This window comes from Triturus cristatus, unplaced genomic scaffold (assembly GCF_964204655.1).
Source record: "Triturus cristatus unplaced genomic scaffold, aTriCri1.1 SCAFFOLD_194, whole genome shotgun sequence".
Lineage (NCBI taxonomy): Eukaryota > Metazoa > Chordata > Amphibia > Caudata > Salamandridae > Triturus > Triturus cristatus.
In genome coordinates, this window is record NW_028188007.1 from 1,267,611 (window position 1) to 1,292,247 (window position 24,637).

Consider the following 24,637-nt stretch of genomic DNA (forward strand, 5'->3'; position numbering starts at 1 on the left):
TGGTGCAGACCAGGAAGGTCTGGGGTGCTTCTCTTTTGCAGGGAAGCGGGAGCCAGTCTGGAGGAGCCAAACCAGCAGTGAAGATTTCAGGATGCGTCGTCACAGAGGCCACTAGCCAACGGGCAAGCAACCGGACAGGCGCGGCAAGCAGGAAAATGCAGAAGGGCCCCACGCAGGACTCGTGGAGTGTGGGGGGCTGATCTTCGGTGCAGATGGTGCTTGGGGTTGGGGCTTCTCAATCCCCGGTGCACAACTTCGAGGGTGCCTCAGAGCTGCGCTGGAAGGTACTAGCCACTTTTCCCAGGTAGCCGGTCCCACGTCTCTCGTCGCCTCCACGGATCTCAGCTCGGCTGTGGATGTGGATCAGGGTCGGAGAAGTCTGGAAGTCAAGGCTCTGGTCGGGCTCTGCAGTCGGTCCCTCGTAGAACTTCAGCAAAGCAAAGGGTAGTCTCTTGATGGTGCCTGTTTGCACAGGGTAGCCACTCCTTGGCCACAAGGGAGATTCTTCAGTCTTCTTCTTTCGTCGAATGTCGAAGGTCCAGAGTTTCTGTTCAAGTTGCAGGTTCAGGATAATCTAATCTCCTGGGGCCCAGCTACCACTCTTATACTAATCTGGGGGGCTGGGTTACCTGCTAGGTCACGCCTTATGGGTGGGACCTGGGAGGGGGGTGGTTACACCCCCTTCCCTTTGTCCAGTTTCGCGCCAGGACTGGGGCTGGTGTGCCCCAGCACCGGTTTGAACTGGGCTATGCATGGGACACCTTGTGTGCCCCAGGCATGTCTCATTCCTTTCAGCCCTCCCTGCCCCAATACACTAAAGTCTGTCTGGGGAGGTGCTAGCACCTCCCCAAGCAGGAAACCTATTGTCCAAGCCTCCCTTGCCGGGATCACTCCCAGCAGCAGGAGGTCAGACTTGTGTCTGTGGCAGCAGCATCCATTTTGTGATGCTGAGGCTTTGGTTAGAGTTAAACAGCAAAGTAGGATTTTAACCTGTCTCTCCCTCTAGAAGGGGGGAATAATATCCTCATCACCAGAAATGGTATGGGGGTATTATTCCAAAGTGTTAGACACCTTACACGACATGTTTTGATAAAGCCAAACCATAGTTACCATAACCGTTTAAGATTATAAGGTACTTTAAGAGTATATGGTAGGCTATATCATAGAACAGCTATAAGGACATGGTTCCGAAAGCTGCAGACAGGCTCAACTCATGCTAGAGCACCATCTCACATGTTACCAAGCACTCTGCCTCCAGGATTGTTAAGGCCTGCCATAGGAGTGGCTGATAGGTACACATGTGTCTATTTTAAGGGTAGATATAGGTATACTATATCTAAGCAAGGGGTGATTACATGACCTTGCCCCAGCTGAGTGATCAGCCAGTTGTGTCTCATTGGAAGGCCAGACCAGGGGTGGCATAATACATGCTGCAGCCCCTGGGAGGCCTAGGGTACACCTATGCCCTGGGTACCTAGGGTACACTGTACAGGGTCCAATAAGGTGATCCTTACCAATTGGGAATGTACCTAGGGTACATGGAGTCCATTTTAAAGAGAGAGCAGACAGCCTGAGACCCTGAATGGCAGGATCTCAGGCCAACTAAGTCGAAAAACCAGCTAGACACTAGGCAAAAAGTTGGGGGTAACCATAGTCAGATATCCACCTTCCTACAAACAGGAACCATGCATATTTGCCAAACTGTACTTTAAGAGGATTATCTGTGAGTTACTGCTTTTTACTAGATTAGTGCCCTTCCATTTCTGGTGCTTTGCAGCAGTTTTAAAATCTTATGTTTCTTGTTGCTCAAATGGGTTTAATTTCTGATATTGATATGTTTCCCTCGTCTTCATTGCTTCATTTTGCTCGCGAGAAAGTGTCACTCTTAGTTATGGAATGTCACTCATAATTGCACTGAAATTATGAAAATGCCACACATAAGGACATAAGGAATCTGAAACCTTGGCAGCTATCCTTATCCCTTATCTGTTTATACTTCAAACATAAATAGAAAGCACTTTTAAATGTATTCTGGTACTGTGTTTTTTTTTTCTATAGTTTTATATAGCGCAAACTAGACCCAAGACATCGGGTATCAGAACGCTTTACATGAGCACCAGTTTCGTTACAGATGGACCCATTCATTTTTTGTTAGGCACGGGGAGATTAAGTGATTTGCCCAGAATGACAGGCTGTTGAGCGTCGTTGCCAAGACTCGAACCCGCTTTGAATTCGACCACTCTAGCCGTAAGACTACATCCTCTCTGGCTAATAATTAAAGAAAACTAAGGCAGAAGGGGGGTTTGGGGGGGCAGCCGACCGCAGGGAGTTCCCCCCCACCCCAGGGCGGTTTGGGAGGGGCTTGCGGGGGGAGGCTGGCCTCGCGCCAGCCATTTTGTATTTGGGCTTCTTTAGTTTATAGCCCAAAAGGAGCCCAAGTATTTATGCTTTGGGCTCCTGCTCCCAGCCACCATTTTAGGTTTTTTGGTGACCTGGTGGCTGGGAGCTTAGCTGGTAATTTTTGTCTGGAAGAATTTGTTAGAGTTATAAGTCGTTTTTGTGGTAAATCTGCAGGACGACAATGGCGGCGGAAGACTATCGTGTCTTAGAGGCCCTCCGGCTCCTGAGTGAGGCGGGTCGGATGGACCTTGTCATAGGGGAGGTCGCGGGGCCGTCGCGACCTACCCGGCAGGCTTCCGCGGGTGTGGCGGCGGCAGTGGCTGCTTGTACTTCCCCGAAGCGTTCGCGACCGGTTCTGGTGAGTGAGCGGGGCCGCCCGCGCTTTTAAAAGGCGGCCCCGGCTTGTTTATTACGGCCTTGTGCTTTGGGAGCGCCGGGGGAGGCAGGTGTTGAGGGCGGTGTTGAGGGTGATGTGTGGCGCGATAGGGCGGGAGCATTTTCGCCAGGATTTGGAGGGCGCTCTTATTCCTCCCCCGCTGCGAGAGTCAAGTGTGGGGGAGGGCGAGCCGTTAAGAGGCGTGCTGCCTCGCTTCCCTCGGCGCCGGCGGGAGGGCAATGCGAAGATGAGCAGGCGGGGAGCGGCAGGGGCAAGCGTTTAAGTCGTGTGGCCTCTGGGGGCATATCGAGCGCGTGTGGGGAGGTTTCATCATGCGTGGAGCTCGCTTTTCCTGCAACTAAGAGTGTGGGAAGCACAGGGGTTGGGGGAGGTTCTCGTGTGGCAGGAAGTTTTGAATTGGGGAGGCTCCCCTTGGGGTTTGCGGGCTCGAAGCAGGACATGGGGGTTGAGCTAGTTGGAAAGGGGATAGGGTGTCATGAGGATTTGGGGCTGGATAGCCCATTATTGTTTCCCCCCCCCCCTTCGGGGGGAGTTGAGCCAGAGTCTGTGGGGGGAAGTTCGTTGGGAGAGGGCGAGTGAGCTCAGGTGGGGGGATGGAGTTTGCAGCAAAAGGGGGTTTATTATGGTGACTTTGAGACTTTTGGGACTCCAGTTTTGTTGCGTTCAAGGGGTTATGTTTCCCCTGTAAGGAGTAGGGAAGGTACGGAATTTGTGTCGGCTGGAGGGGCTGGTTTTGGAGAGGAAAGGGGGGATGATAGTGTTTTAGAACCTGCTGGTGGGGGCCAGGACTGGGAGGGTTTGGATATTTTTCCTTCATGGGCGGAGGGGGTTCGGGGTCTCGGGAAAGGAGATGCATGGGAGGCTTTTCAGGTCCGGAGGCGTGAAGAGGGTTTGGGTCAGAGGTCATTTGCAGAAGTTTGGTCTGGAGGATGCAAGAGTGTGGTTTTTGAAGGACAATTGGTCCATGGGGGGGTCAGACTTCGGATTCTGCGTCGGCGGTGGTTCAGGCAATGTTGGATTGGAGTGAGGATGAGGAAGGGGTGGTTTCTACGCCTCGAGCCGGTATGGTTCAGCGGGCAGCGGCCGGTTTGCAGGGACCCAGCACACCAGTCCAAAATTTTTCTTCACAGGTTAGGAAAAGTTCCAGCGCAGCAGACTTGGTAGGGCGTGGTGCGGCCCGGTGGCGCCAAGGAGAAGGGAGGGTGAGGCCTTGCGCGGCACATCCCGTACCGGCGGGGGATCCCGTCGCGGCCAACGCACGAAGGTTTGGCGCGACTTCGTTGGCCCCAACGTCAAGCAGGTCACGGTGGTCAGCTTTCACACAAGAAATGGATTTTCAGAAGAGTCAACGGAGGGGGGAGAACCGGCGTGTACAGTCGGCCCCCCGATAGGTAGTCCATCAGGGGCCGTTGGGGCCATTTGGGGTCATGCAGGGTCCGGTAAGGCCCGTACTGTGGAATTTGATAAAAAATTTTTGCAAGTGGAGGAGCCACTTCTGCTGGATTACGATGAGGACAGCCCCGAGGAAGGGGGATTGCGGGATGGTGAGGGAGGGCCCTCTCATGTGTCTCGTAGTTTTTTGCAGGTTGCAGGAGCAGTACCCCGGAAACAGCCAGTGGTGGTCAGACCCAAAAGAGAGCGCGGCCCATCGGTGAGGGCGCATGGGACAGGTGATTTATATGAGAGGTCGGCGCGGCGGTCGGAGTCCGTCCAAGCATCCTCTTTAGAGCGAGGTGAGTCCGCTGCAACACAGACCAAACCTAAAATGGTGTCTGTGGGGACTGGGGGGGGGAGAGGTGGGAGGTGACGGAAGGGAGATTGTACAAAGGAAAATATGTTACAGATACAGGGGTAGGCATGGAGGATGGGGGATTAGTGCTGGGCGCCAAGGTGGAGAGTGGGACTAACACGGACACGGCAGGGGGGAAAGAGCCTTTGTTAAGAATTGAAAATTAAAAAACTCCCTTACATGGGTGTGACAAAGCCTTTGGGTGCGCATCTAATGCTGGCCACGAAGGAGCGCATATGGAAAGGGGAATACGTGGAGATTTTGAAGCTCCTTCATAGGGAGGTGCGGTCTAATGAGGGCTCTAAAGAGGAAGAGTATGAATTAGCAAAACGTCCTAAGGTGCCGTTGACAATTGAGAATTGGACGGCGGCATTTTTGATTTACGCCAGCGTTTATTGCGAGAAATACCCTGAGCGCTGCGTGGCTATATTTAAGTATATGGACGTCATACGGAAAGCCCAAATTACGGGTAGTGGTTATGCGTGGGCACAGTATGACGAAGAGTTTCGGGCGCGAATGGCATGGGATTCTGAAGCAAAATGGGGGGAGTTAGACAATGATTTGTGGCAGCATACAATGGGGGCTGCTCCTGGGGGCAAGACCATTTTCACAGCCAGCGGCTTGCCTTTAGTCTACCGGCCCTTTCAGGGGAAGCCCACCCGTGGTGGGGTGGGAAGCGCGGCTGCGACACAAACTGGTATCGGAGCATGTTGGGACTTCAATAAAGGCTTATGCACACGGGAATATTGCAAGAACCGCCATGAGTGCTCTAAGTGCGGAAAGAAACATCCCCTTGTTAACTGTTGGGGCATTAGGCCGCCAGGCGGGCAGCAAGGGCAGAAGTCAGCTGCAGGTACATCGGGCACACTGCAGCAACACCAGGGGTGAAGGGGGGGCAGGGGTGCACAAGGTACTGGCCCAAAGGGCTCCTACGCCAATTAAGTTGGCTCAGCTAGGGGAGGCTTTGCGGGGGTACGAGGATGTGGGGGAAAAACAGACACTGTTGGAAGGGTTTCAGTGGGGATTCCATTTGGGTTTCCAGGGGCCGCGGCTCAGAAGATGGGCAGATAATTTGAAATCAGCGGCAGAACATAGCACAGTGGTGCAGGAGAAACTGATTAAAGAAGTGCGTGAAGGGAGGATGGCAGGCCCTTTTGATGATTGGCCGGTCCAGAATTTGATCATATCCCCTATTGGGGTGGTGCCTAAAAAGGAAGAGGGGCAGTTCAGGCTGATTCAGCATTTGTCATGGCCAGAGGGGTCGTCGGTAAATGATTTTATTGACGGAGATACAGCTTCAGTGTCCTATTCCTCAGTTGACGTGGCTATGTCCCTAGTGGTGACCGCGGGCGCAACTGCAGAAATGGCAAAGTGTGACATCAAGTCGGCCTTTCAGTTGCTTCCTGTCCATCCTGACAATTGGCCTCTTTTGGGGATCCAGTTTGAGGGCAAGTGGTACGTGGATAAGGCATTACCGATGGGTTGCTCTGTGTCATGTGCTCTATTTGAATGTTTCAGCACCTTCCTTCAATGGTATTTTACGCAGCTCACCGGGCATGTTTTGGTCACACATTATTTGGATGATTTCTTTTTTGTTGGTTCCCCGGGCTCCGCGGAGTGCCAGATTGCTCTGGACACTTTCCATGAGCTCATGGAGGAACTGGGGGTGCCGTTGGCACCTGAAAAGACAGTGGGGCCTGCTACAGCCTTATCCTTTTTGGGTACTGAAATTGATTCTATTGCAATGCAAGCTTGCTTGCCTGATGACAAAAAACTTAAAATGCTGGAATTGTTGGACAGAATGTTGTCTAAAACAAAGGTGAAGGTGAGGGACATTCAAGTGTTACTGGGGCACCTCAATTTTGCTTGCAGAGTGGTCAGGGCAGGTAGGACGTTTTGTAGGCGGCTAGGCCGCGCATTGGCAGGTCAGCATTTACCGCACCATCATGTGCGCTTGTCAGCAGGGGTGAAGGAGGACTTGCGCATGTGGTCGGTTTTCTTGCACTCCTTTAACGGTGTGCCGCTGGCTAGAGGGGAGGATGTACAGTGGGATGTTCAAATGTTTTCGATGCGGCAGGCAGTGATGGTTTTGGCATTTACTGGCAGGGTAAGTGGTGCGCAGAGAAGTGGCCGCAGGACTGGAGGAATGGAGGGAGGAGCATTACTTTCTTGGAACTTTTCCCGTTACTCATGGCTTTGACCATTTGGGGGAAGGACTTGGAGCATAAAAAGGTGCTCTTCCGGGTGGATAACATGGCAGTGGTGGAAATTGTCAACAGGCAGTCAGCAAGGGAGGAACAGATCTTGAAGTTGTTGAGGGTGTTTGTGCTGGGCTGTCTGCGTTATGATATTTCATTCAGGGCCTTGCATGTTCCGGGTGTGGACAATGACATAGCGGATGCTTTGTCTCGTTCGCAGTGGGGGAGATTCCATGGGCTGGCCAAGGAGGCGGACAGGACACCGACCCCGATGCCGGAGCACCTCTGGTATGTAGGCAACGTAGGGTATTTCAATTGGTGGTAGGTTCCTTGTCTGCGTCCACGCGGGCGGCATATGCACTGGCCTGGAAGGAATTTTTGGCATCTGGAGCTTTCAGGAGGAAGGAGTCTTGGCGCCGATCTGAAGATGTTATTCAGTTTATATTGGACCTCATTGAGAGAGGCTTGTCCAAGGTCACGATTGCCGGGAAATTGGCAGGAATTTCTTTCATGGGGAAACTCCTTTGGGGTTATTCCCCTTCTGCTGGTGAAGTGGGTAGGAGGATGCTTGAGGGTTGGGCGAGGGAGCGGGGAGGGGTTACATTGGCTCGCTCACCTCTTTCTTGGCAGACGTTGGCCCGTTTGTTGGATGTTTTACCTGTGGTTTGCAGGGATGATTTTGAGTCTTCTTTGTTTGCCACCCTTATGGCATTCATGTTTTTTGGGGCTTTTCGAGTTTCGGAGCTCTTAGGGACCAAGTGTAGGCGGGGCATTTGCTGGCAAGATGTGTTTTTTGCGGACAAGGGCCTGAACATCTGGCTGGCCAACTCGAAAACCGATCAGAGGGGCATAGGTAAAGGGGTGTGGTGGGAGGCAGAATCTCCCAGTGTTACGTGTCCGTTGCGGTTGGCAAGGCAATGGAAGGTGTTGTCAGGAGGGTCTGGGAGCGACTTGGTTTTTAAACATATCAATGGCTCTCGGGTAACTGATTACCAGCTGCGTATGGTTTTGCGTAAAGGGTTGCAGAGGATTGGGTTCGACGGGGCTCAGTTTGGGACTCATTCTTTTAGGATAGGGGCAGCGACTGAGGCGCATAATAGGGGTTGGTCTCAAGCGGACATTATGCGACTGGGGCGCTGGTCGTCAGACTGTTTTCAAAAATCTGTGAGAGTTAATGCGGGGGAGGCGCACGCGTCAACCCCCCTTTTATGAGTCTCATTCTGTTTTTCTCTTTTCAGGTTCTGTGGCTGGGCCCCATTCGAAGGAGTTGACGGTGTGGATTGTACATCATTCGTTCATCAAATGGGCCCAGGTTCAGGCCTCCCAAAGTTATTTCGGGAAAATGTTGGGGTTTAATGAGCATTTTTTCAAAATTTTGTGGAAGGGGAAAGGGGGTATGTTGTGGAAGGACCTTATTCCGTGTTTGAATAATGCCATGGTGAGGGGACAGTGACCGGATATTTTGTTGATACATTAGGGGGAAAATGATCTTTGTGGAGTTAAAGGTGTGGTCTTACTACGGGCAATGAAGAGGGATTTAGCCTTATTAAAGGAGCGCTGGTCGGGATGCCATGTTTTGTGGACTGAGTTGGTCCCGCGGAGAGTATGGAGAGGGGCTGTGAATCCCAGAGCTATTGATAGGGCACGGAGGAAGGTGAATGCGGATATTTCAAGGTTCTGCCGAGGTTTGGGAGAGTGACGCACAAAGACATCCGTTTTGAGGAAGTGGAATTTTTTCGAGGAGATGGAGCGCATTTATCTAAGCTGGGGATGGATTTACATCTGCTTGAAATGAGGGAAGTTTTGTCTAGATGCGTGAACGTTCAAGAGCATGGTCAGGGAGTTTAATGTTTCTGAGGGGGGCAGAAAGGGGGGTGGGTAGTTCTCACCCCCCCCGCCTTTCTGGGTGGCGGGGGTTATTTGTATTTGGACAGTTTTTGGCTGAGGTTGGTTGATTAATTGTGAAGTTGACTTATAGACAGGGAAAGGATAGGTTGGTTATTTTAGTTCGGTTACACAGGTTGGGGGAGTGATAGCTGTAAAGGGGCAGGCAGGGGAGTTTGTTTAACGGAAGGTTTGTATTTATAGGTTTTATGGGGTATAAGGTAATGTAATGTTTGGTATTGTTTTAAATGCTGTAATGTACGGGCGAGGGCGGATTCGAAGAAATTTAGGGGAGGGGGCGGGGTGGCGGGGTTAGGTGTACTGTTTATTTAGTGAGGTTTAGTTTTGGAAGGCTTTTGCCAAGGTTGTTAATTTGTAATGTGCACCTGTTCCAATTAAAGCGGCCTTTTTCACACAATCCTGGGTCCGTGGTCTGCTTCCCCCCTGCTCCTCCCTCCCAAAAGTCATCTTACAATATATATCCGATTTTGTTTAAAGTCCTATTTAGTAGCACGTCCGGTCCTTACCAGACTCATAAAGCAACAACAAATTGCCTCCTCTCCGCAGCGCTGGAAAGCCCTCAGGCTGCCATGGGCTTTATAAATCCCCTAAACCTAAACAAAAACAAATGGCCGGAAATGTTATTTCGGTAAGGTGGAAACCCTAGTTACAAACTTTCAAGACAAGCCCCGGAACTGAAAATGATTCCGAATCCCGGTCAGCTCTTACGACAGTATGATGTTGTAAATAGTTATCATGTGTAATGTGCTCTTCGAGAAGAGTATATGGGTGAGTCTGTTCTCTATGTTCTGTGGTGGTTCTGTTAGTGGAACATCTGTCATGTTCCAATTACGTGCGCAGAACATAAGCAGGGTTCTATGTTAGTCAGTTGGTGTTCACTCAGCTGGGGTGGTGTACGCCCCATTACTGCAATCTACGTTTTTATCTAGCTGTGGTGTAACTCACCATCGAACTTCGCTTTATAATCCACAAGCAAATGGTGTGTGTGAGAGGGCTAACAGAGTTGTAAAGGGGATTATTCAAATGGCGTGTGCTTCAGGGGGATTTGCTGATGAAATGGTTAAAGATATGGTGTGGGCCTATCGTACCACTGTTCATAAGGAGGATGGCAAATCTCCATTTGAACTCATGCGTGGAAGACTTCCAGGTACTAAGCTTGCACCCTCTTGGATCAAAAATTATCTGGTGGAAGGCACGGAGTCAGAGTTGGAGGGTTGTATCTCTAAAACAATCTCGGTGGGTGATCTAGTTAAAGTGAAACCTGGTAGGGTGATTAGGGGTTTGTCAAAGTTTAGAGGGCCACATGTTGTCAGAGAAGTTTTTCCACATTATGTGGTACTGGATAATGGGGAGAAGTGGAACCTTCGCAGGGTAGCACTGTATTGTAAGTCAACATCATCTAATGATTGTATTAAGTTGGTGGAACCGGATCGTTCCAGTAGTGGGTACTTGTTACCTACTGCTGGGTTTTCGGTAGCCTCTGATGAAGTTCGTGGTAGGGAGAAGGGTGGTGGAGATGCTTCTATGGGTGTTAACTCACAGGTGGGGGTTCCTCATAGTATTAATTCTCAACAATTTGATCAACAACCGGTTGTAAGTAGAGAAGTGAGGTCGCGCAGACCTCCTGTCTATCTGAATGATTATCTATGTTAATGAATTTGTTTTACCATTTATGTTCATGCTTATTGTATGTGTATTTTCTGTAGATTAGTTTAATTGTTTAGTGTTTAGGGAAGAAGATGTGTTGTAAATAGTTATCATGTGTAATGTGCTCTTCGAGAAGAGTATATGGGTGAGTCTGTTCTCTATGTTCTGTGGTGGTTCTGTTAGTGGAACATCTGTCATGTTCCAATTACGTGCGCAGAACATAAGCAGGGTTCTATGTTAGTCAGTTGGTGTTCAGTCAGCTGGGGTGGTGTACGCTTCATCCGTTCTTCCAGAATAAACTTACCCAAATGAAGGTAGGCTCTGGTGTGGTTTGTGACATCGCATCTACATCATATGACAGTATGTTTGTATGTAGCACTAACCGAATACCAACAAACCGAACAAGTGCAAGGACATGACTAATGTAGGAAGGGAACGAATAAGCCACTAGGCCTCTCTACACGCACCCTTGCGGCTTGGGCAGACCCCGGGCCTAGAGAAACTAAATAACGGACCATGACCGCTCGCTAACTCACGCTCAGACAGACTGATGTAGCGGTGATCTTTAGTGCGCGCCTTAGTCCTTCACAGGCTCTAATAACATGGCAAGTAGTAGCTATCAGATTACAGGACGATTCCTTGGGTCCTTGTAAATGATCATTTCCCGGGTGTGTTGTGCTCTGACGCTTCAAGTGAATCTTGAGGGACTTGGTGTCCAGCGACACCAGGATGTGGTCTGTCGGCTAGACTGCCGACTTTGGTGCTGGAAACCATGGGCGTAGGAAGTGTGGGGGACGCGGGGGATATATCCCCCCAGATTTTGGAGTGGGGGGGACACGGGGGACAAGGGTGGGGGGGGACGAGGGGACAAAGGAATTTCCCCTCTCCCTTCTGTTATCGCAGGGCCATTAGCACGCGAAAGCGCTACCTAATGGCCCTGCACTTGACCTGCCTGGAGTCAGAGGCCACCCGCCCTCTGCCTTTTGTTATGCTGCAGGAAGGCTCAGCCGTTCTGGGAAGGGCAGAGAACGGAGAAAAAATAAACGCGGTCTCTTTTCCTTCATGGCAAGGACCGTGTCCACTACTCCTGATCTGCCTCTGGCGTCTGCCCTCCTCTCTTTATTCCTCCATCTCTTTCTGTCTCTGTCTCGCTCCTGCTTACCTGCTGATTTCAAGAGGCAGCTCTTAAGGTACTCTCTCTTGCCTCTCCTTTTCTTTATTTGTTCCCCTGTGAAATTGATCCAAAAAAGGCTGAACACTTTGGCTGTAAATGTCCTCATTTTCTGACCGTTTTCTATTGAAAAGAAAAATCTCGGAATGGAGAGAAAAAATAGTTAAATACCTAAATAAAGCAATACAGAGTGGACAGCAGACAGGCCAGACTGTTATTTACACCCACACACATTAGCGCCACTTTACAGAGTTTGCCTGTGAAAGCGCTACTTTCTTTTTATCTTCTTTCTTTGAACAACATTGTTTTCCCAGGGTGGGTAAGTGCGCCATTCCTAAAGGGACTGCAATACCTGGTTGATGGGTAGTGTGGAAACGTTTAATATGATCGTTTTCAACTTTTTAATTATTTTAGCTTATAAAATGCGGCTCTGTGTTTGGGGATGTGGTCTTTTTTAAACCAAACTGCATACATTTTGAAAGGATATAAGCAATGGACATTGAAAGGGGTCCCTTCCTGGTCCTGTAGCCATGTCTTGAACTTTTCAGGCAAAATCACTTACTGATTTCTGAATAATGAGTTTAAAACCGTTAAGGTAACCATGTTTTTTTCTGATTACAGTTCACATGCTTTGCTTATTCTTGCATTCCCTATGAGTGTTTGCTTTTTCCAGGGTGTTATTCATTTTTTTCAGGCAGCATTTTACTGAGTTTCTCTCAGTGGGGCAGTATGGTGTTCAGTGTGGGAGAGAATGTGGCACTCTGGCCAGAGCTGCTGAATTTGGAACTGGAGAACCATGTTCAGACCTTCATGACCAGTTCACCATACCACACTCCTGACAGAGCTTATTCCGATGCTACACCTTAGAAGGCCCGATAGACCTTAGAAGGCCAGGTGTCTCTGCACCCGCAGGTGGGCCTGTCCACCACAATCCATACTGCAGTTCACTTCCAGTCTTACGGGCAGGCATATGAAGAAGCACATCCTAGATCGACAGTGAATCTGTCACTGAGGTCACAAGACCCTTGAGGCCAGTCCACCTCACCCATTGGTACCTCCATTGGCCTTTTTCCAGCACTAGCAGTGCAACTTGCCAGGGGTTGGCAATGTAGGATTTGCATGCACACCAAACTTAGGGGGTGATTATAATGGCAGTGGGACCACCACGTCACCCCGTCGGTGGCGGTCCTACCGCCATTGGTGACTGCATCACAGCCCGCCATATTACAATGGCGGGAGGTTACCTGGCGGTCGGAAAGACCAACCACCATGCACCTGACGGGCTTCTTGAGCCCGCCGGTGTGGTGGAGGGGCTCGTGGTTCCTACAATGCTGGTGGTGCCTACCATGCACCGCAGCAGGGATTACGATGTCCCTTACCTGCCAGCTTATCAATGGCGCTTCATCTGCCATGGAAATGCTGCGAAAGGTACATTGGGGGCCCGTAGCAGGCCCCTTTACCCCTGGCCCCCAGACATCGGTCCTGGGGGGCATCTATGATGCCCCACAACATATCACTGCACCATGTGGCAGGCACCGATATATTTAACATGTTCCTTTTTTTTTTACTTTGCGGCGGATGATGCAGCCAGCAGCACCTGCTGCAATGTAAAAGATAGGCACTGCGAACACCGTAGTGGCAGTCGCATTGTAATGCCTATCGTGGGGCCTCCACCTTGAAGGCCAGCGGTCCCATTCCCAGATTCGATGGCGGTGGTACTGAAGTCCGCCTGCCATCGTAGTCAGCCCCTAAGTTTGCATTTTATTAATATGATTCAGCGGGAAGTAAATTGATGTTTTCAATTTAATTGACTTTGGTTGGCCTCTTATTTATGAGATTTCCCTGTTGAATGTGCCTTTACATTATACATTTTCAGTTGTATGAATTGATTGCATACTACACTCTCCTACAGGTATTAATTTGAGTGTTATTAGGAGTGTCTGGGACCAATTGTTTTCTTAGGAATTGTTTTTTTTACTAACCTTTGCAAAGGGCCCTAAACTTCACAGCAACACAAGTCACATTTCTTTTAGTAATTTGGGATCCGTTTGAGCTACAAAATTGTTTTGGAGGAAATCGTTAGATTATGCAGCAGATGATGTATTATGTGGCAAATATGATACAGCCATAGTTAAGTGGAAAACATTTTTCCACTTAATTTTGCCCCAACATTGTAGTTGATCAATTTGTAAGTTCCCCAAACCCAAAAGTCGAGTTTGGGCACAATTTGCATTTTAAAAGCAGCCCTATAACACAGGGCTACTTTTAAACTGACCTCAGGCTTCAGCAGTGCACACATGCAAGCGCAGAAAGGGCTGCCGGCCTCTAAACTGCCATGCCTTATTATATTCTAGGGATTTAAAAGTAGTTCTAATCCCCCTGCCCTATTATGTACTAGGGCCTTATAGGAGAGGCCATGCCAATCATAGGGGTACCCTAACCCATAGTGCACCCTAGTGTATGTAGGTGTTTTCACTGTATTTTTAAGTGCCTCTTTCAGAATAGCACTGGCTGTTTAGGCAGAGGCCAGGGTCAGTCAGTCAGGTACCACCAGTACCAGTCAGCAAAAAGTTGGGGAGTGCCCAGGGCGGCTTTGCAACACTAGAGAAACACAAACTCAGAATGTAAAACATAACACCATGGTTGGGGGTTCTCTTCAATAATCAGAATTGATTTCTATCCTAATGAACCCATTTTCCAACATTAGGATGGGGAAAGACTGGGGAAAAATCATAACGTTCTAATCTATACATTGAAGTTTTTATGCAGCTCTTTGATGACGGTTAATAGCTCACTGTTCAATGTTAGGATTTTACCTTATAAACTTCAAATACCAAAAGAATATCTCAGACAAAAGCAGTAACTCACTGACCTTTTGAATTAAAACTTTCACTTGAAAAGCCTTCGATCTCTCTCAAAAAAAGAACATTAATCACCAAAGTTATCTTCACATTTTTATTGTTGCCTGAAAATTGCTGGAGACCAGGAATGCAGCAGCAGGTACTTTTCAAACCATAATGCACTTGCAAACACGACGCCCCCACCCTAAGTCAGCGGCCTTTGTTTGCTTTGTGCATTAAGATGCAAGATTCATATATATATATTTTTTTAAAACATTTGGTCTCATTACTATATGAATGTAAATAACAATAAAGCATACATGCAAACTGTGACTACATGCCTGCTTTTCTCAATATTTCACTTCGGAAGTATGCAATTGTATTTGTTTAACGGGCGGTGATTTGTATAGGGTCACTGGAAAGTGCACAAGGTTGTCCCTGTCCCCCCCAGAATTTTAGTGTCTCCTACGCCCCTGCTGGAAACCAGGGTTTAAGTGATTTGCCCAGAATCACAGGATGTGGACGCGACCCGAGGCTTGCCTCGGGGTCGCGTCCACATCCTGTGACTCTGGGCAAATCACTTTAATCTCCCCGTGCCTGAATGTGTAACGTAACCGGTGCTATGTACAGCGCTCCAATACCTTCGGGTCGAGTTCGCGCTATATAAAAAATCTGCACAAAAAAAAACCGGACAAGTAGGAATTATGTTTTTTCCTTCTTTTGTCCCGCACTTCCGCCTATAGCCTCCGGACCCGCCTCTATTGACGTCAATATCCTTCTAAGTGGGCGTGGCCTCTCACTGTTTTCCAAGGAGGGCGGGGTCGCGCTATAAACTGTCTCCCATGGAAGTGCTCGGGGTGGAGCTCTAAACGTTACGTCAGGGAGCTCCCCTGTGCGGGCGCGGCTGGACCTGACGTCAGACGGAAGATTTTAAAGAGACCGCTGCACCGGAACCAGTAGCGGGCAGCAGCAGGCCAGGAACAGCTGTGTGAGGGTGGCGAAGAAAGAGGAGGCATGGGGCAGCTATTCAGCCGGCTTATGGCCATCTTCGGGAACCAAGGTGAGTGCCAGGCTAAGTGTAGTCCCCGCACCTCTCCGCTATCCCTTTCTCCAAATATCATCACCCTTGTCCCAAACCATTTGTTTTCGCCCTGCTGTGGATCCTCCCAGCCACCTCCTGCCATCCTCTTCCTTGGCCCCTCTCTTTTCCTCAACCCCTTTCTCAGTTTTTTAATTCCAGTTTCCTTCGATTCACTCCAGCAGCCTTACTTCTCTTGTCCTTACCTTTTCAACCTCCTTTCCTGATCCATACATCAAAGTAAACTCCTATCAGTTGCATTATTTTGCATCCAACTTTTCTTTATTACGTCCCGTCTGTCCAACTTCCCTTCCGCCCCCAGAAGCCTTCGTGTAGTATTATTTATTCATTTGTGATTCACCACTGTTACTTTAAATGATATGATTCTAGGTTAGAACTATGTTATGTCATACATGTTAGATTCTGCTTCAGGCAGTTGGCTTCTTCCTGTTTGAGTCGCTCTTATTATTACTCCAACTCTCAGCATACAACTTATTGGATATCTGATCATTAAACCAACTTTGAGTGAAATCAACGCCTACTGGAGTTTTTGTGGATAACTACACTACTACAATTTGGTACCAGGAGTGGGGTCCGACTTCAAAAATCTGCGAAAAATTTTGCTTTCCATGGTGATTGTATCGGAGAAACTTTAACGGACCATTTCACGGAGACTGGTATGTTCGCAACTTTCTATTCTTTTAAGAAACTGTAAGAATTCGTCTGCCTTATCTACGTTGTGACTTCAGACAAGCAGACGTATTTGTCAGCAGACTGGTGTTTCTACATCTATCCTACCTCGGCACGCAAAGATTGCGAACTACATTTCGACCTCTTGGGTGCGAGAAGACTAAGCGAGGCAAGTCGGAGTTCATCACAGATTAATTTTAATATTGCTGAGTGATACCGGGTAAGATGAAAGACTGTTGCTGACTAGCATTGTTTAAAAGCTTGACGAGCGGCACTGCTTACCTCGAGGCTGCATTCTAAAGAGAACACGAGGCGGTGGTCCTGGCTCTAGCGTTCCAGCGTTTCAGCCTCATGCGCTCCATGTTCTTTCCTCTCTCCCCTCTTTGCCGCATTGTATCCTGGGAGACGTCGTGACGCCTCACCGTTCACGCATGTCGGTGGCCATCTTAAATTGGGAGGAAGAGTTTGTTTTTTGCGCTGTGCATCGAGATCTCAAAGCGAGTTTATTAACATTGATAACTTTGACTAAGAGCCTTAACGAAATGTCGCGACGAAGATCTCAATCACTTACACGTTCACAGACCTGGTAAAGGAAAAGGTACAACGTTCCTGCTAGTGTGACACACGGTGATTCACACACCTTACCTTCCCAGATAAGATTTGTAGAGAGTTTAGCGATGCTTTGATTGACAGAATTTATTATTTTCACTAATACTGAAATTGAATTATATCCATTTCTGAACACCAAATTTTTATTGTAAACAGGTAGAAGCCAACAGCTAACTGCCTGAAGCAGAATCTAACATGTATGACATAACATATTTCTAACCTAGAATCATATCATTTAAAGTAACAGTGGTGAATCACAAATGAATAAATAATACTACATACCCTGAATCTAAACTCATGCCACATTGGTTTAATTAATTGAAAGCAGGCTCAGCCTTACTAGAAAAGAGGAACAACATGACAGATCATCAAGAGGTTAAATCTAGACTCTTTCATAAGCAGTCTGTACAAAAGAAGTTTTATGATGGTATGTCCCCTCATCATGTTCGACCTCTAAATGTTGACAATTGGGTTATCATAAAAAAACCTTTTAAAGTTTGTAAAGGTCAATCTAAGTTTACCTTACCAGTCAAGGTCGTCATAGTTACGAAATCCTCTGTATTTTTAGGAAACAGAGGTTGGTGGAATAAAAATAATGTTGTGAAGGTTTCTGACAAACAAGTTGAGATTTTTAACAAAATATATGCAAACAGATGTGATTAAGAGGATGTTGGTTTTCTTTTTGGACCAGATTTGGCTAACAACCTTAATGCAGATAATATCATTGTCTACCCCGCTTTAGGTTCAACAATAAGCTCTCCAAGTCGATCTTCCATCTCCTTGGATGATGTACCCATGCGTGATCATCGCATTTGCAAGATTCCAAAAAAATTCAATGACTATGTATTCTATTGATTATTATCACAATTTCTTTTGTTTTTTTAAATGGGGGGAGGGTATGTAGTATTATTTATTCATTTGTGATTCACCACTGTTACTTTAAATGATATGATTCTAGGTTAGAACTATGTTATGTCATACATGTTAGATTCTGCTTCAGGCAGTTAGCTGTTGGCTTCTACCTGTTTGAGTCGCTCTTATTATTACTCCAACTCTCAGCATACAACTTATTGGATATCTGATCATTAAACCAACTTTGAGTGAAATCAACGCCTACTGGAGTTCTTGTGGATAACTACACTACTACACTTCGTCTTGTTTACCCTTTTCTATCCCCAGAGACTTTATTTCTGCTTGCTTTCCGCTCCCCTGCGTGTCCGTGAATTATCAGTGCCTTGACCTATTGCGGGCACTCCGCAGTTTAACTATTGGGTAGCCGCTATGCTTTACAGAGAATTGCCTGAGGCCACATTGGGTATCGAGGGCATCATGCACAGAAAGTGAGCGTGAAAAGTACATTAAAAAAAGTTATCCCCCCTGTACGGTACTTAAAGAAGCGACTGGTGAACTCCTATGTACCGAAGACCAAGCTTGAGGGATTGACCAAGAAAGAAGAGTGAATGCCCCTGGGGCATCTATAGACATATCCTGGAAAATCATTGTTAAACCTCTAGACCTAGTGTGGTTTGTGGTATATATAGAAAATCACTTTCAGATTAATTTTATGAATACTATAAAAAAATCTTAGCAATTTCCTGTAAAGTGTTACCTGAATACTGGTGCTGACAGCTATTTTATACGGAGGGCATAAAATAAATGTAGTTTTTTTTTGTTGCAGTTTGCACCTAGTGTCAAGAATCTGATTGTCTGCAAATTTAGTCTTATGTTGCCCCCATTAAAACATGCTATTAGTGCTTGCCGGCACGTTTGCACTCCCAGTGAGTTGAAAGAGTGGAGCAGACGTTTTAATCGCTCAGTTTGGAGTGTTGAGCAGATCCAAATGTGTGTAATGGCAAAGGTTAGATTACAGCCACTACAGGATGTATTGTTTCCTTTTTGCAAGCCATTTCATACAACAATTTAAAGTTGGAAGTTTTCCCAACGCAAGTGAATTAATTTAACTTTCCTATGGAATTAATTAATAGAATTTGGGTATTCCTGCCGCGCTAAGGTTTTATAGGATTGGATGGTGATCCATGAGCGAGCACCCTTTGTGAAGTTGTTTTTGTCCTCCGGAAGTAAGAGCTCACGCGTAATTTTGTTGACATGTTTCCTAAAAACTTTAAATGACTTTAGGAGCTCTCACAGCTTGTTTGTTTGTAGGGACCCTATACTAGACCGTAGATTTTCTCTGTATCGGCATGTGTTTGTAGATTATTCAGTCCAGAGTTTTAACTTAATGAGTCTTCCTCAGCAGCTCTCAATTAGTGACAGAATTTGATAAAGGCACTGTTGTATATGTATGAATTGCATTGTCAGTGTAGCGTGACCTTCACGAGCGTGTTGTTTGTGCTCGTGGAGATCACGCGGGGTTGTATTGATTCAAGTATGGAGGGTTGGTGTAGAAAACGTTGGAATCAGTTGGGGGCATTGATGCGATGCACTGGAGGAGTAAGGACTGGAAATAAACTACTCCGTTATTACAACTCTGTCGTCTCTCTTTTGATTACTTCCGTGGGTGGATAAATAAGCACTTCTCAACACTGGCGACGATTGGGGAAGAACAGAAGCAATATCGGAAGGTCTTCGGAAAAAAAAAATTAAAAGATAATTTTTTTTTTTTTTTTAAAAAGAGAAGAAGCAATTTTCAAACCCACCCATCGACGCTGTAAGGGCGAGATTGAGTAAGCGAAGACGGATCAAATTTAAAAAAAAAAAGAAGAGAGAAATTTACTTGGAACGGAGGATAAGTAGTAAACATTTTTTTGAAAATACAGCTGCAAGTAACAACGGTACCGTAAAGGAGTCGATCATTGTTCAATCCAGCATAAATTTGAAATCGGCGTGTCCTTCGAGACTTCGGTGATTTTCAGCTACGGAGGGGTGTTGTGGTCACGTGAAGTCTCGCGTAGCCGTCATTCCGTGTTACCATCACAACACGCTGTAAACATCACCGTGAAGCGTGTTGTAAACATCACCGTGATTGGAGGGTCAGATTTCTGACGTCCTTGTTTTTTTTTCCTGTTCTGGTGATTGCGATTAAATTTAGTTATGCGCAAGGTCATCTCGCGTTATCTGCAACATCGGAAAAACGAGGAGTAAAAGAAGGAAACCACCGCTTTGCTTAGGACAAACGTGGAGCAATCTTCACACTTCAAGAAACGAGGTAAAATACAATTGAAGTGATTGTGAAGCGTGTGAGAGGAAAGTGACTTGATTTAAAAATGTCAGGAATTGTTCCGCCCCCTTCCTTTCTATCATCATCGGGTGATCCCCCTATGCCATGGGAGGTTTGGGAGCCTGTGTTTTTGGCTTATGTAGAAGTCCTTGAAGGAGATGACTGTGAACCAGAAAGGAAATTGTCATTGTTAAAACATTGTCTTGGGGGTTTTGGTTTGAAAGAGTTTGCAACACTTCCAGCCTTAATAAATCCTGGCAGAATAAATGCATACCAGTATGCTTCATCGCAATTGAATATTCGTTTTGGGAAGAAAAAGAATGTAGTAATGGAAAGATTCATCTTTTATTCACGGAAACAACGCCAAGATGAGTCAATTGAAGATTATGTATCTGCTTTAAGGTCATTGGCGAGTTCGTGTGCTTTTGAACGAATCTCATATGAGCAAGTTTTAAGAGACCAAATATTAATGCGAACAAACAGTAAAAAAGTCCAAGAGAAGTTATGGTGTACCTCTGACTTATCATTGAATGCTGCCATTGACATTGCGAAATCTATTGAACATTCAGAAGAATTTGTTAAAGAGATCAGAGGCAATGAAAAGGGAGATGTATTCAGCATAAACAAAAATGAAAAAGAACATGTCAGAGAAAAAAAAGAAATAAGTCAGAGGCCAGTTAATACAAGTAAATATGAGAACAAGAATAAGAGTCAAGGCACCGGCCAAGAAAAAAGGAGCTATTCATTACTATGTTTTAGGTGTGGTAGCTCAAACCATTTAGCGAATTTCAAGGGGTGTCCAGCTTTTGACAAAGTGTGTTCAAAGTGTAATAAGAAGGGACATTTTAGTAAATATTGTAAAACTGTCATGAAGAAAGTAAACCATATACAGTGGTTAGACGATGAGTACAATAGTGATGAAAAGGAGATAAATACTGTGATCAATATGTGTAATGAGGTTGGGAAATCAACATTTCCATCAGGTATAATTAAGGTTGATGGGAAAGATTTGAGATTTCTTGTGGACTCATGTGCGCTGTATTCTATTATTTCAGCTAAGGTTTTCAATGAGAATTGGCCCAACAGACCACTAACTAATCCTGATGTATCTCCAGGGGGTTACACCGGCCATAAAATTGACCTAATAGGTTACTTTAATGCTGAATTAGCGTTCTCTGGCCAAGTTACTGTAGGGAAGATTTATGTAGCAAAGTCAGGAGAGTCTTTACTAGGGTGGCCACATCAATATGAATTGGGCATTAAACTTGACCCGAGAGCAAACCCTCCTGTGTTTGCAATAGACATTAGTCCCAGGCAAGGGGCAAATTTTGTAGATAAATTGATTAGTGAATTTCCAGGGGTTTTTAGTGGAAAACTGGGGAAATACGTGGGGTTTGAACATGTGATCAAACTCCATGAGAATACAGTTCCCATTCGACATAAGGTAAGGAATGTTCCTCTTTCTTACAGGAATAAATTGAGTGACATGTTGAAAAATTTATGTAATGAGGGTATTATAGAACCCATAGAGTCTTCTCCATGGGTTTCTCCCATAGTTATTTCGCTAAAATCTTCAGGAGAACTTCGTTTATGTGTTGACTTACGCAGTCTGAATCGTGTAATCTGGGTAGACGCTCATCCTCTTCCCAATTTACATGAAATGGTATCCAGTCTAGGCAATGCACAGGTTTTTTCATGTATTGACTTAGCAAGCGCGTACCATCAGGTAGTTCTGGCAGAGGACTCTAAGAATTTCACAGCTTTTATAACTCCTGATGGGTTATTTAGATACTGTCGCATGCCATTTGGACTTGCTAGTGCAGCCTCTGTATTTCAGAGATTAATGAAGGAAACCTTGGAGGGATTATCTGGGGCAATAGCCTTTCAGGACGATATCTTGGTTTATGGGAAGGACGATGAGGAGCATGATAGAAATCTTTACAATGTGATAGCAGCATTAGCTAAGAAGGGTCTTACTCTGCGATTGGACAAATGCAAATTGAAAGCCAAGGAAGTAGAGTACTTAGGGCATACGATTAGCGGTAAAGGGATTAAACCAAAGCAAAAACATATTCAAAGTGTTGTTAAGGCTCCAGTACCATCATCAAAAGAACAGTTAGTTGCTTTTCTGGGGCTCACCGAATTTTATGCAAAGTTCATTCCAAATTACTCAGTCAAGGTTGATCCTTTTAGATGTTTAATGAAAAAGAATGCAAAATTTGTGTGGACAGAGAACATGACTCAGGCTTTTGAGAATCTTAAAGAATTCATAGTAAATGCACCCTGTTTGAAACCGTTTGTTCCAGGGGCAAAGTGCATAGTCATGGTGGATGCTAGCAATCTGGGATTAGGAGGTGTGTTGATACAAAAGGACGATTGCAATGAGTGGATTGTAGCGTATGCATCTAGGGCATTAAGGGATGCTGAAAAAAACTATTCGGTGATTGAGAGAGAACTTCTTGCCTGCGTATGGGGTGCAGAACATTTCAGAAGTTTTCTATGGGGGAACGAATTTATCATCAAAACTGACCATAAACCTCTCGTGTACTTAATGTCTCCTGGGGGTGGAAGATCAATGTCAGCACGATTAGCAAGATTATCATCAAGATTACAATCATTTAGATTCAGCATTGAGTATGTTCAAGGTAAAGCAAACATGCATGCGGACTGTATGTCAAGGCTACCCATCGTTGGTGAGGAACATTACCAATGTGATGACTGTGAGGTAGCTTTCACTACACATGATTTGAATGTAATACACGGTTCGGGGAAACATTTAAGAGAGGAAGATTGGATGATGGAAATGGGGAAAGATAACGAATTGAAGGTGTTAAAGGAATACATTGTACAAGGTTGGCCAGAGATAAGGAAGGTGTCGGGTGATATGATGAGTTTTGCGAAAATTCAAGAAGACCTAGCGCTTGAAAACGGATTGGTTATGAGGGGTGACAAAATAGTTCCACCTTTTGGCCTCAGGAATGTAATTATGGAGATTGCTCATGAGGGACATCTTGGAATTTCATTCACTAGAAGAAGGGTTAGGGAAGCATTTTGGTGGCCTGGAATAGACTCTGCCATTGAGCAATATGTGAGTAAATGTAGTATTTGTGCTAGCAGTGATAAGTCTGCTGTACCGTTACGGGTGGAGTCACATCCTGTTCCTTATCCCAGTGGTCCGTGGAGGAAATTGGGTATTGATATCATTGGGCCTTTTCAAGTGTTGCCAAAGGATAAATGTTTTGGTATTGTACTCATTGATTATTTTTCTAAGTGGCCAGAAGTTAAGATGGTTAAGGAAGTCACCTCACAAAGGGCCTCATGTAGGTAGCGAAATACCGGTCGGTAACGGCCGAATTTCGGTAAATATGCCGTTACCGACCGGTATACAGACAAGTGAGATGTAGGAGTCCAAAAACCACTTTTCGGTAAATATGAGGCGGTAAATACCGATTCATAGTTACCGAATACATAATTAACGAATCGGTAAACATGAAGTGGTAAATATGAAGTGGAAATAATTAAAATGACATGTAGGAGCACTCGGTAAATAAGAAATCCAGGAAAATCGGTAAATAAGAGTCGGTAATTAACACGGATTGAAAGCAGGTGGTAACCAACAGCAGTGCAGCTCAGCAATCCCAAAATGCAACAGCGTGGACAGCCTGGCAGCCATGCACGTCATTGCAATGCGCCTACGTCTACAGGCAGCAGGACTGAGGGTTTGGCGACGGAAGGAACGCATCCACAGACAGCGCATCACACTATTCCAGCTGACTGATGCAGAGATACATGAGAGGTACAGGCTACACCCCGAAACCATCATGGACTTAAGCAGGGACCTACACCCACTCCTGGACCAGCCAATAAGAAGGGCGCACGCCATACCCCCACATGTGCAGGTGCTCTGCAGCCCACATCTGCTGGCATCCGGCATTTCGCAGGTGGTGACAGCTGCGGTGGGTGGTGTATCCCAGAGTTGCCTGTCCCGTTCCTTCAGGAATTCATTCCCCCATTACATTGGCTGCATTGATGGGACACACATCCCACTCTGTCCACCAGCTGACACAGAGCACATCTACAGGATCAGGAAGTCCACCCACTCCATCAATGTGCATACCGAATGGAATGTTATTGTGAAAGGTCCCGTGGGTGGCAGAACCAAAAGGTGCGCGTATGCTATTTACAACGAGGTCTGCAAGTTGTCGCACAGTGAGGCGGCCTCCAGACTGAGAGCCATTGACCAAGCGAACATGGAGAAGGCCTAATCCGTTATAGATATTAGCACTAGCACTCTCACTCCTAGGATTCATGCATGAGACAATGGGCACATGCAAGTACACGGCGCATGCAATGTACAAGCCCCGATTTCGGCGTGCGTCCTACGAGGTATCCCAGTGCCTGTGATTACACCTTCTTTCACTGTGCTTGCAAACGGTATTCATTTAAATATGATAAATGATGTTTGCTGCGGGATGTGAGTGGTAATCCCGTACATAACTGTCTCGCATGAAGTTGTCTGCTGCAATACTGTTCTTATTCCACCCCCGCATGGGCGGCGGGATGTTTCCATCTGACCTTCGATTCCAACCTTGAAAGCAGAGTCCAACTAGTTGAGCAGAATAGAGCGCCATTGTCCCACAAACAGGTGCCTTTGACTTCCCTCGTGAAATATTTGTCCTTCACGTTGCTGCTACGCGCACTGAGGAACAGGCGCTTCTGAATACTGACCTCCCCC

General features: G+C 46.4%; 3 protein-coding genes across 7 annotated transcripts in view; 2 read left to right on the forward strand and 1 right to left on the reverse strand.

Annotated features, from left to right (window-relative positions):
* LOC146770429 (uncharacterized) overlaps positions 1–7,996 on the forward strand; it is a 44,851-nt gene extending 36,855 nt beyond the window's left edge. Inside the window, exon 2 of the mRNA XM_085640461.1 lies at positions 7,005–7,996. Coding sequence (XP_085496587.1) covers positions 7,005–7,996 — 992 coding nt within the window. The remainder of the gene's footprint in view (positions 1–7,004) is intronic.
* The window catches only part of LOC146770428 (uncharacterized), a 205,986-nt gene extending 189,486 nt beyond the window's left edge, over positions 1–16,500 (reverse strand). For 3 of the 4 annotated variants that reach the window (XM_085640465.1, XM_085640463.1, XM_085640466.1), the window contains exon 1: positions 16,398–16,500. The gene's annotated coding sequence lies outside the window, so the exon portion shown is untranslated. The remainder of the gene's footprint in view (positions 1–16,397) is intronic. The other variant, XM_085640464.1, reaches the window with a different exon arrangement.
* The window catches only part of LOC146770430 (ADP-ribosylation factor-like protein 5C), a 73,372-nt gene continuing 63,955 nt past the window's right edge, over positions 15,221–24,637 (forward strand). Inside the window, exon 1 of one of the 2 annotated variants that reach the window (XM_085640468.1) lies at positions 15,221–15,407. In XM_085640468.1, the coding sequence (XP_085496594.1) occupies positions 15,362–15,407 (46 nt within the window). In that variant the 5' untranslated portion in view covers positions 15,221–15,361. The remainder of the gene's footprint in view (positions 15,408–24,637) is intronic. The other variant, XM_085640469.1, reaches the window with a different exon arrangement.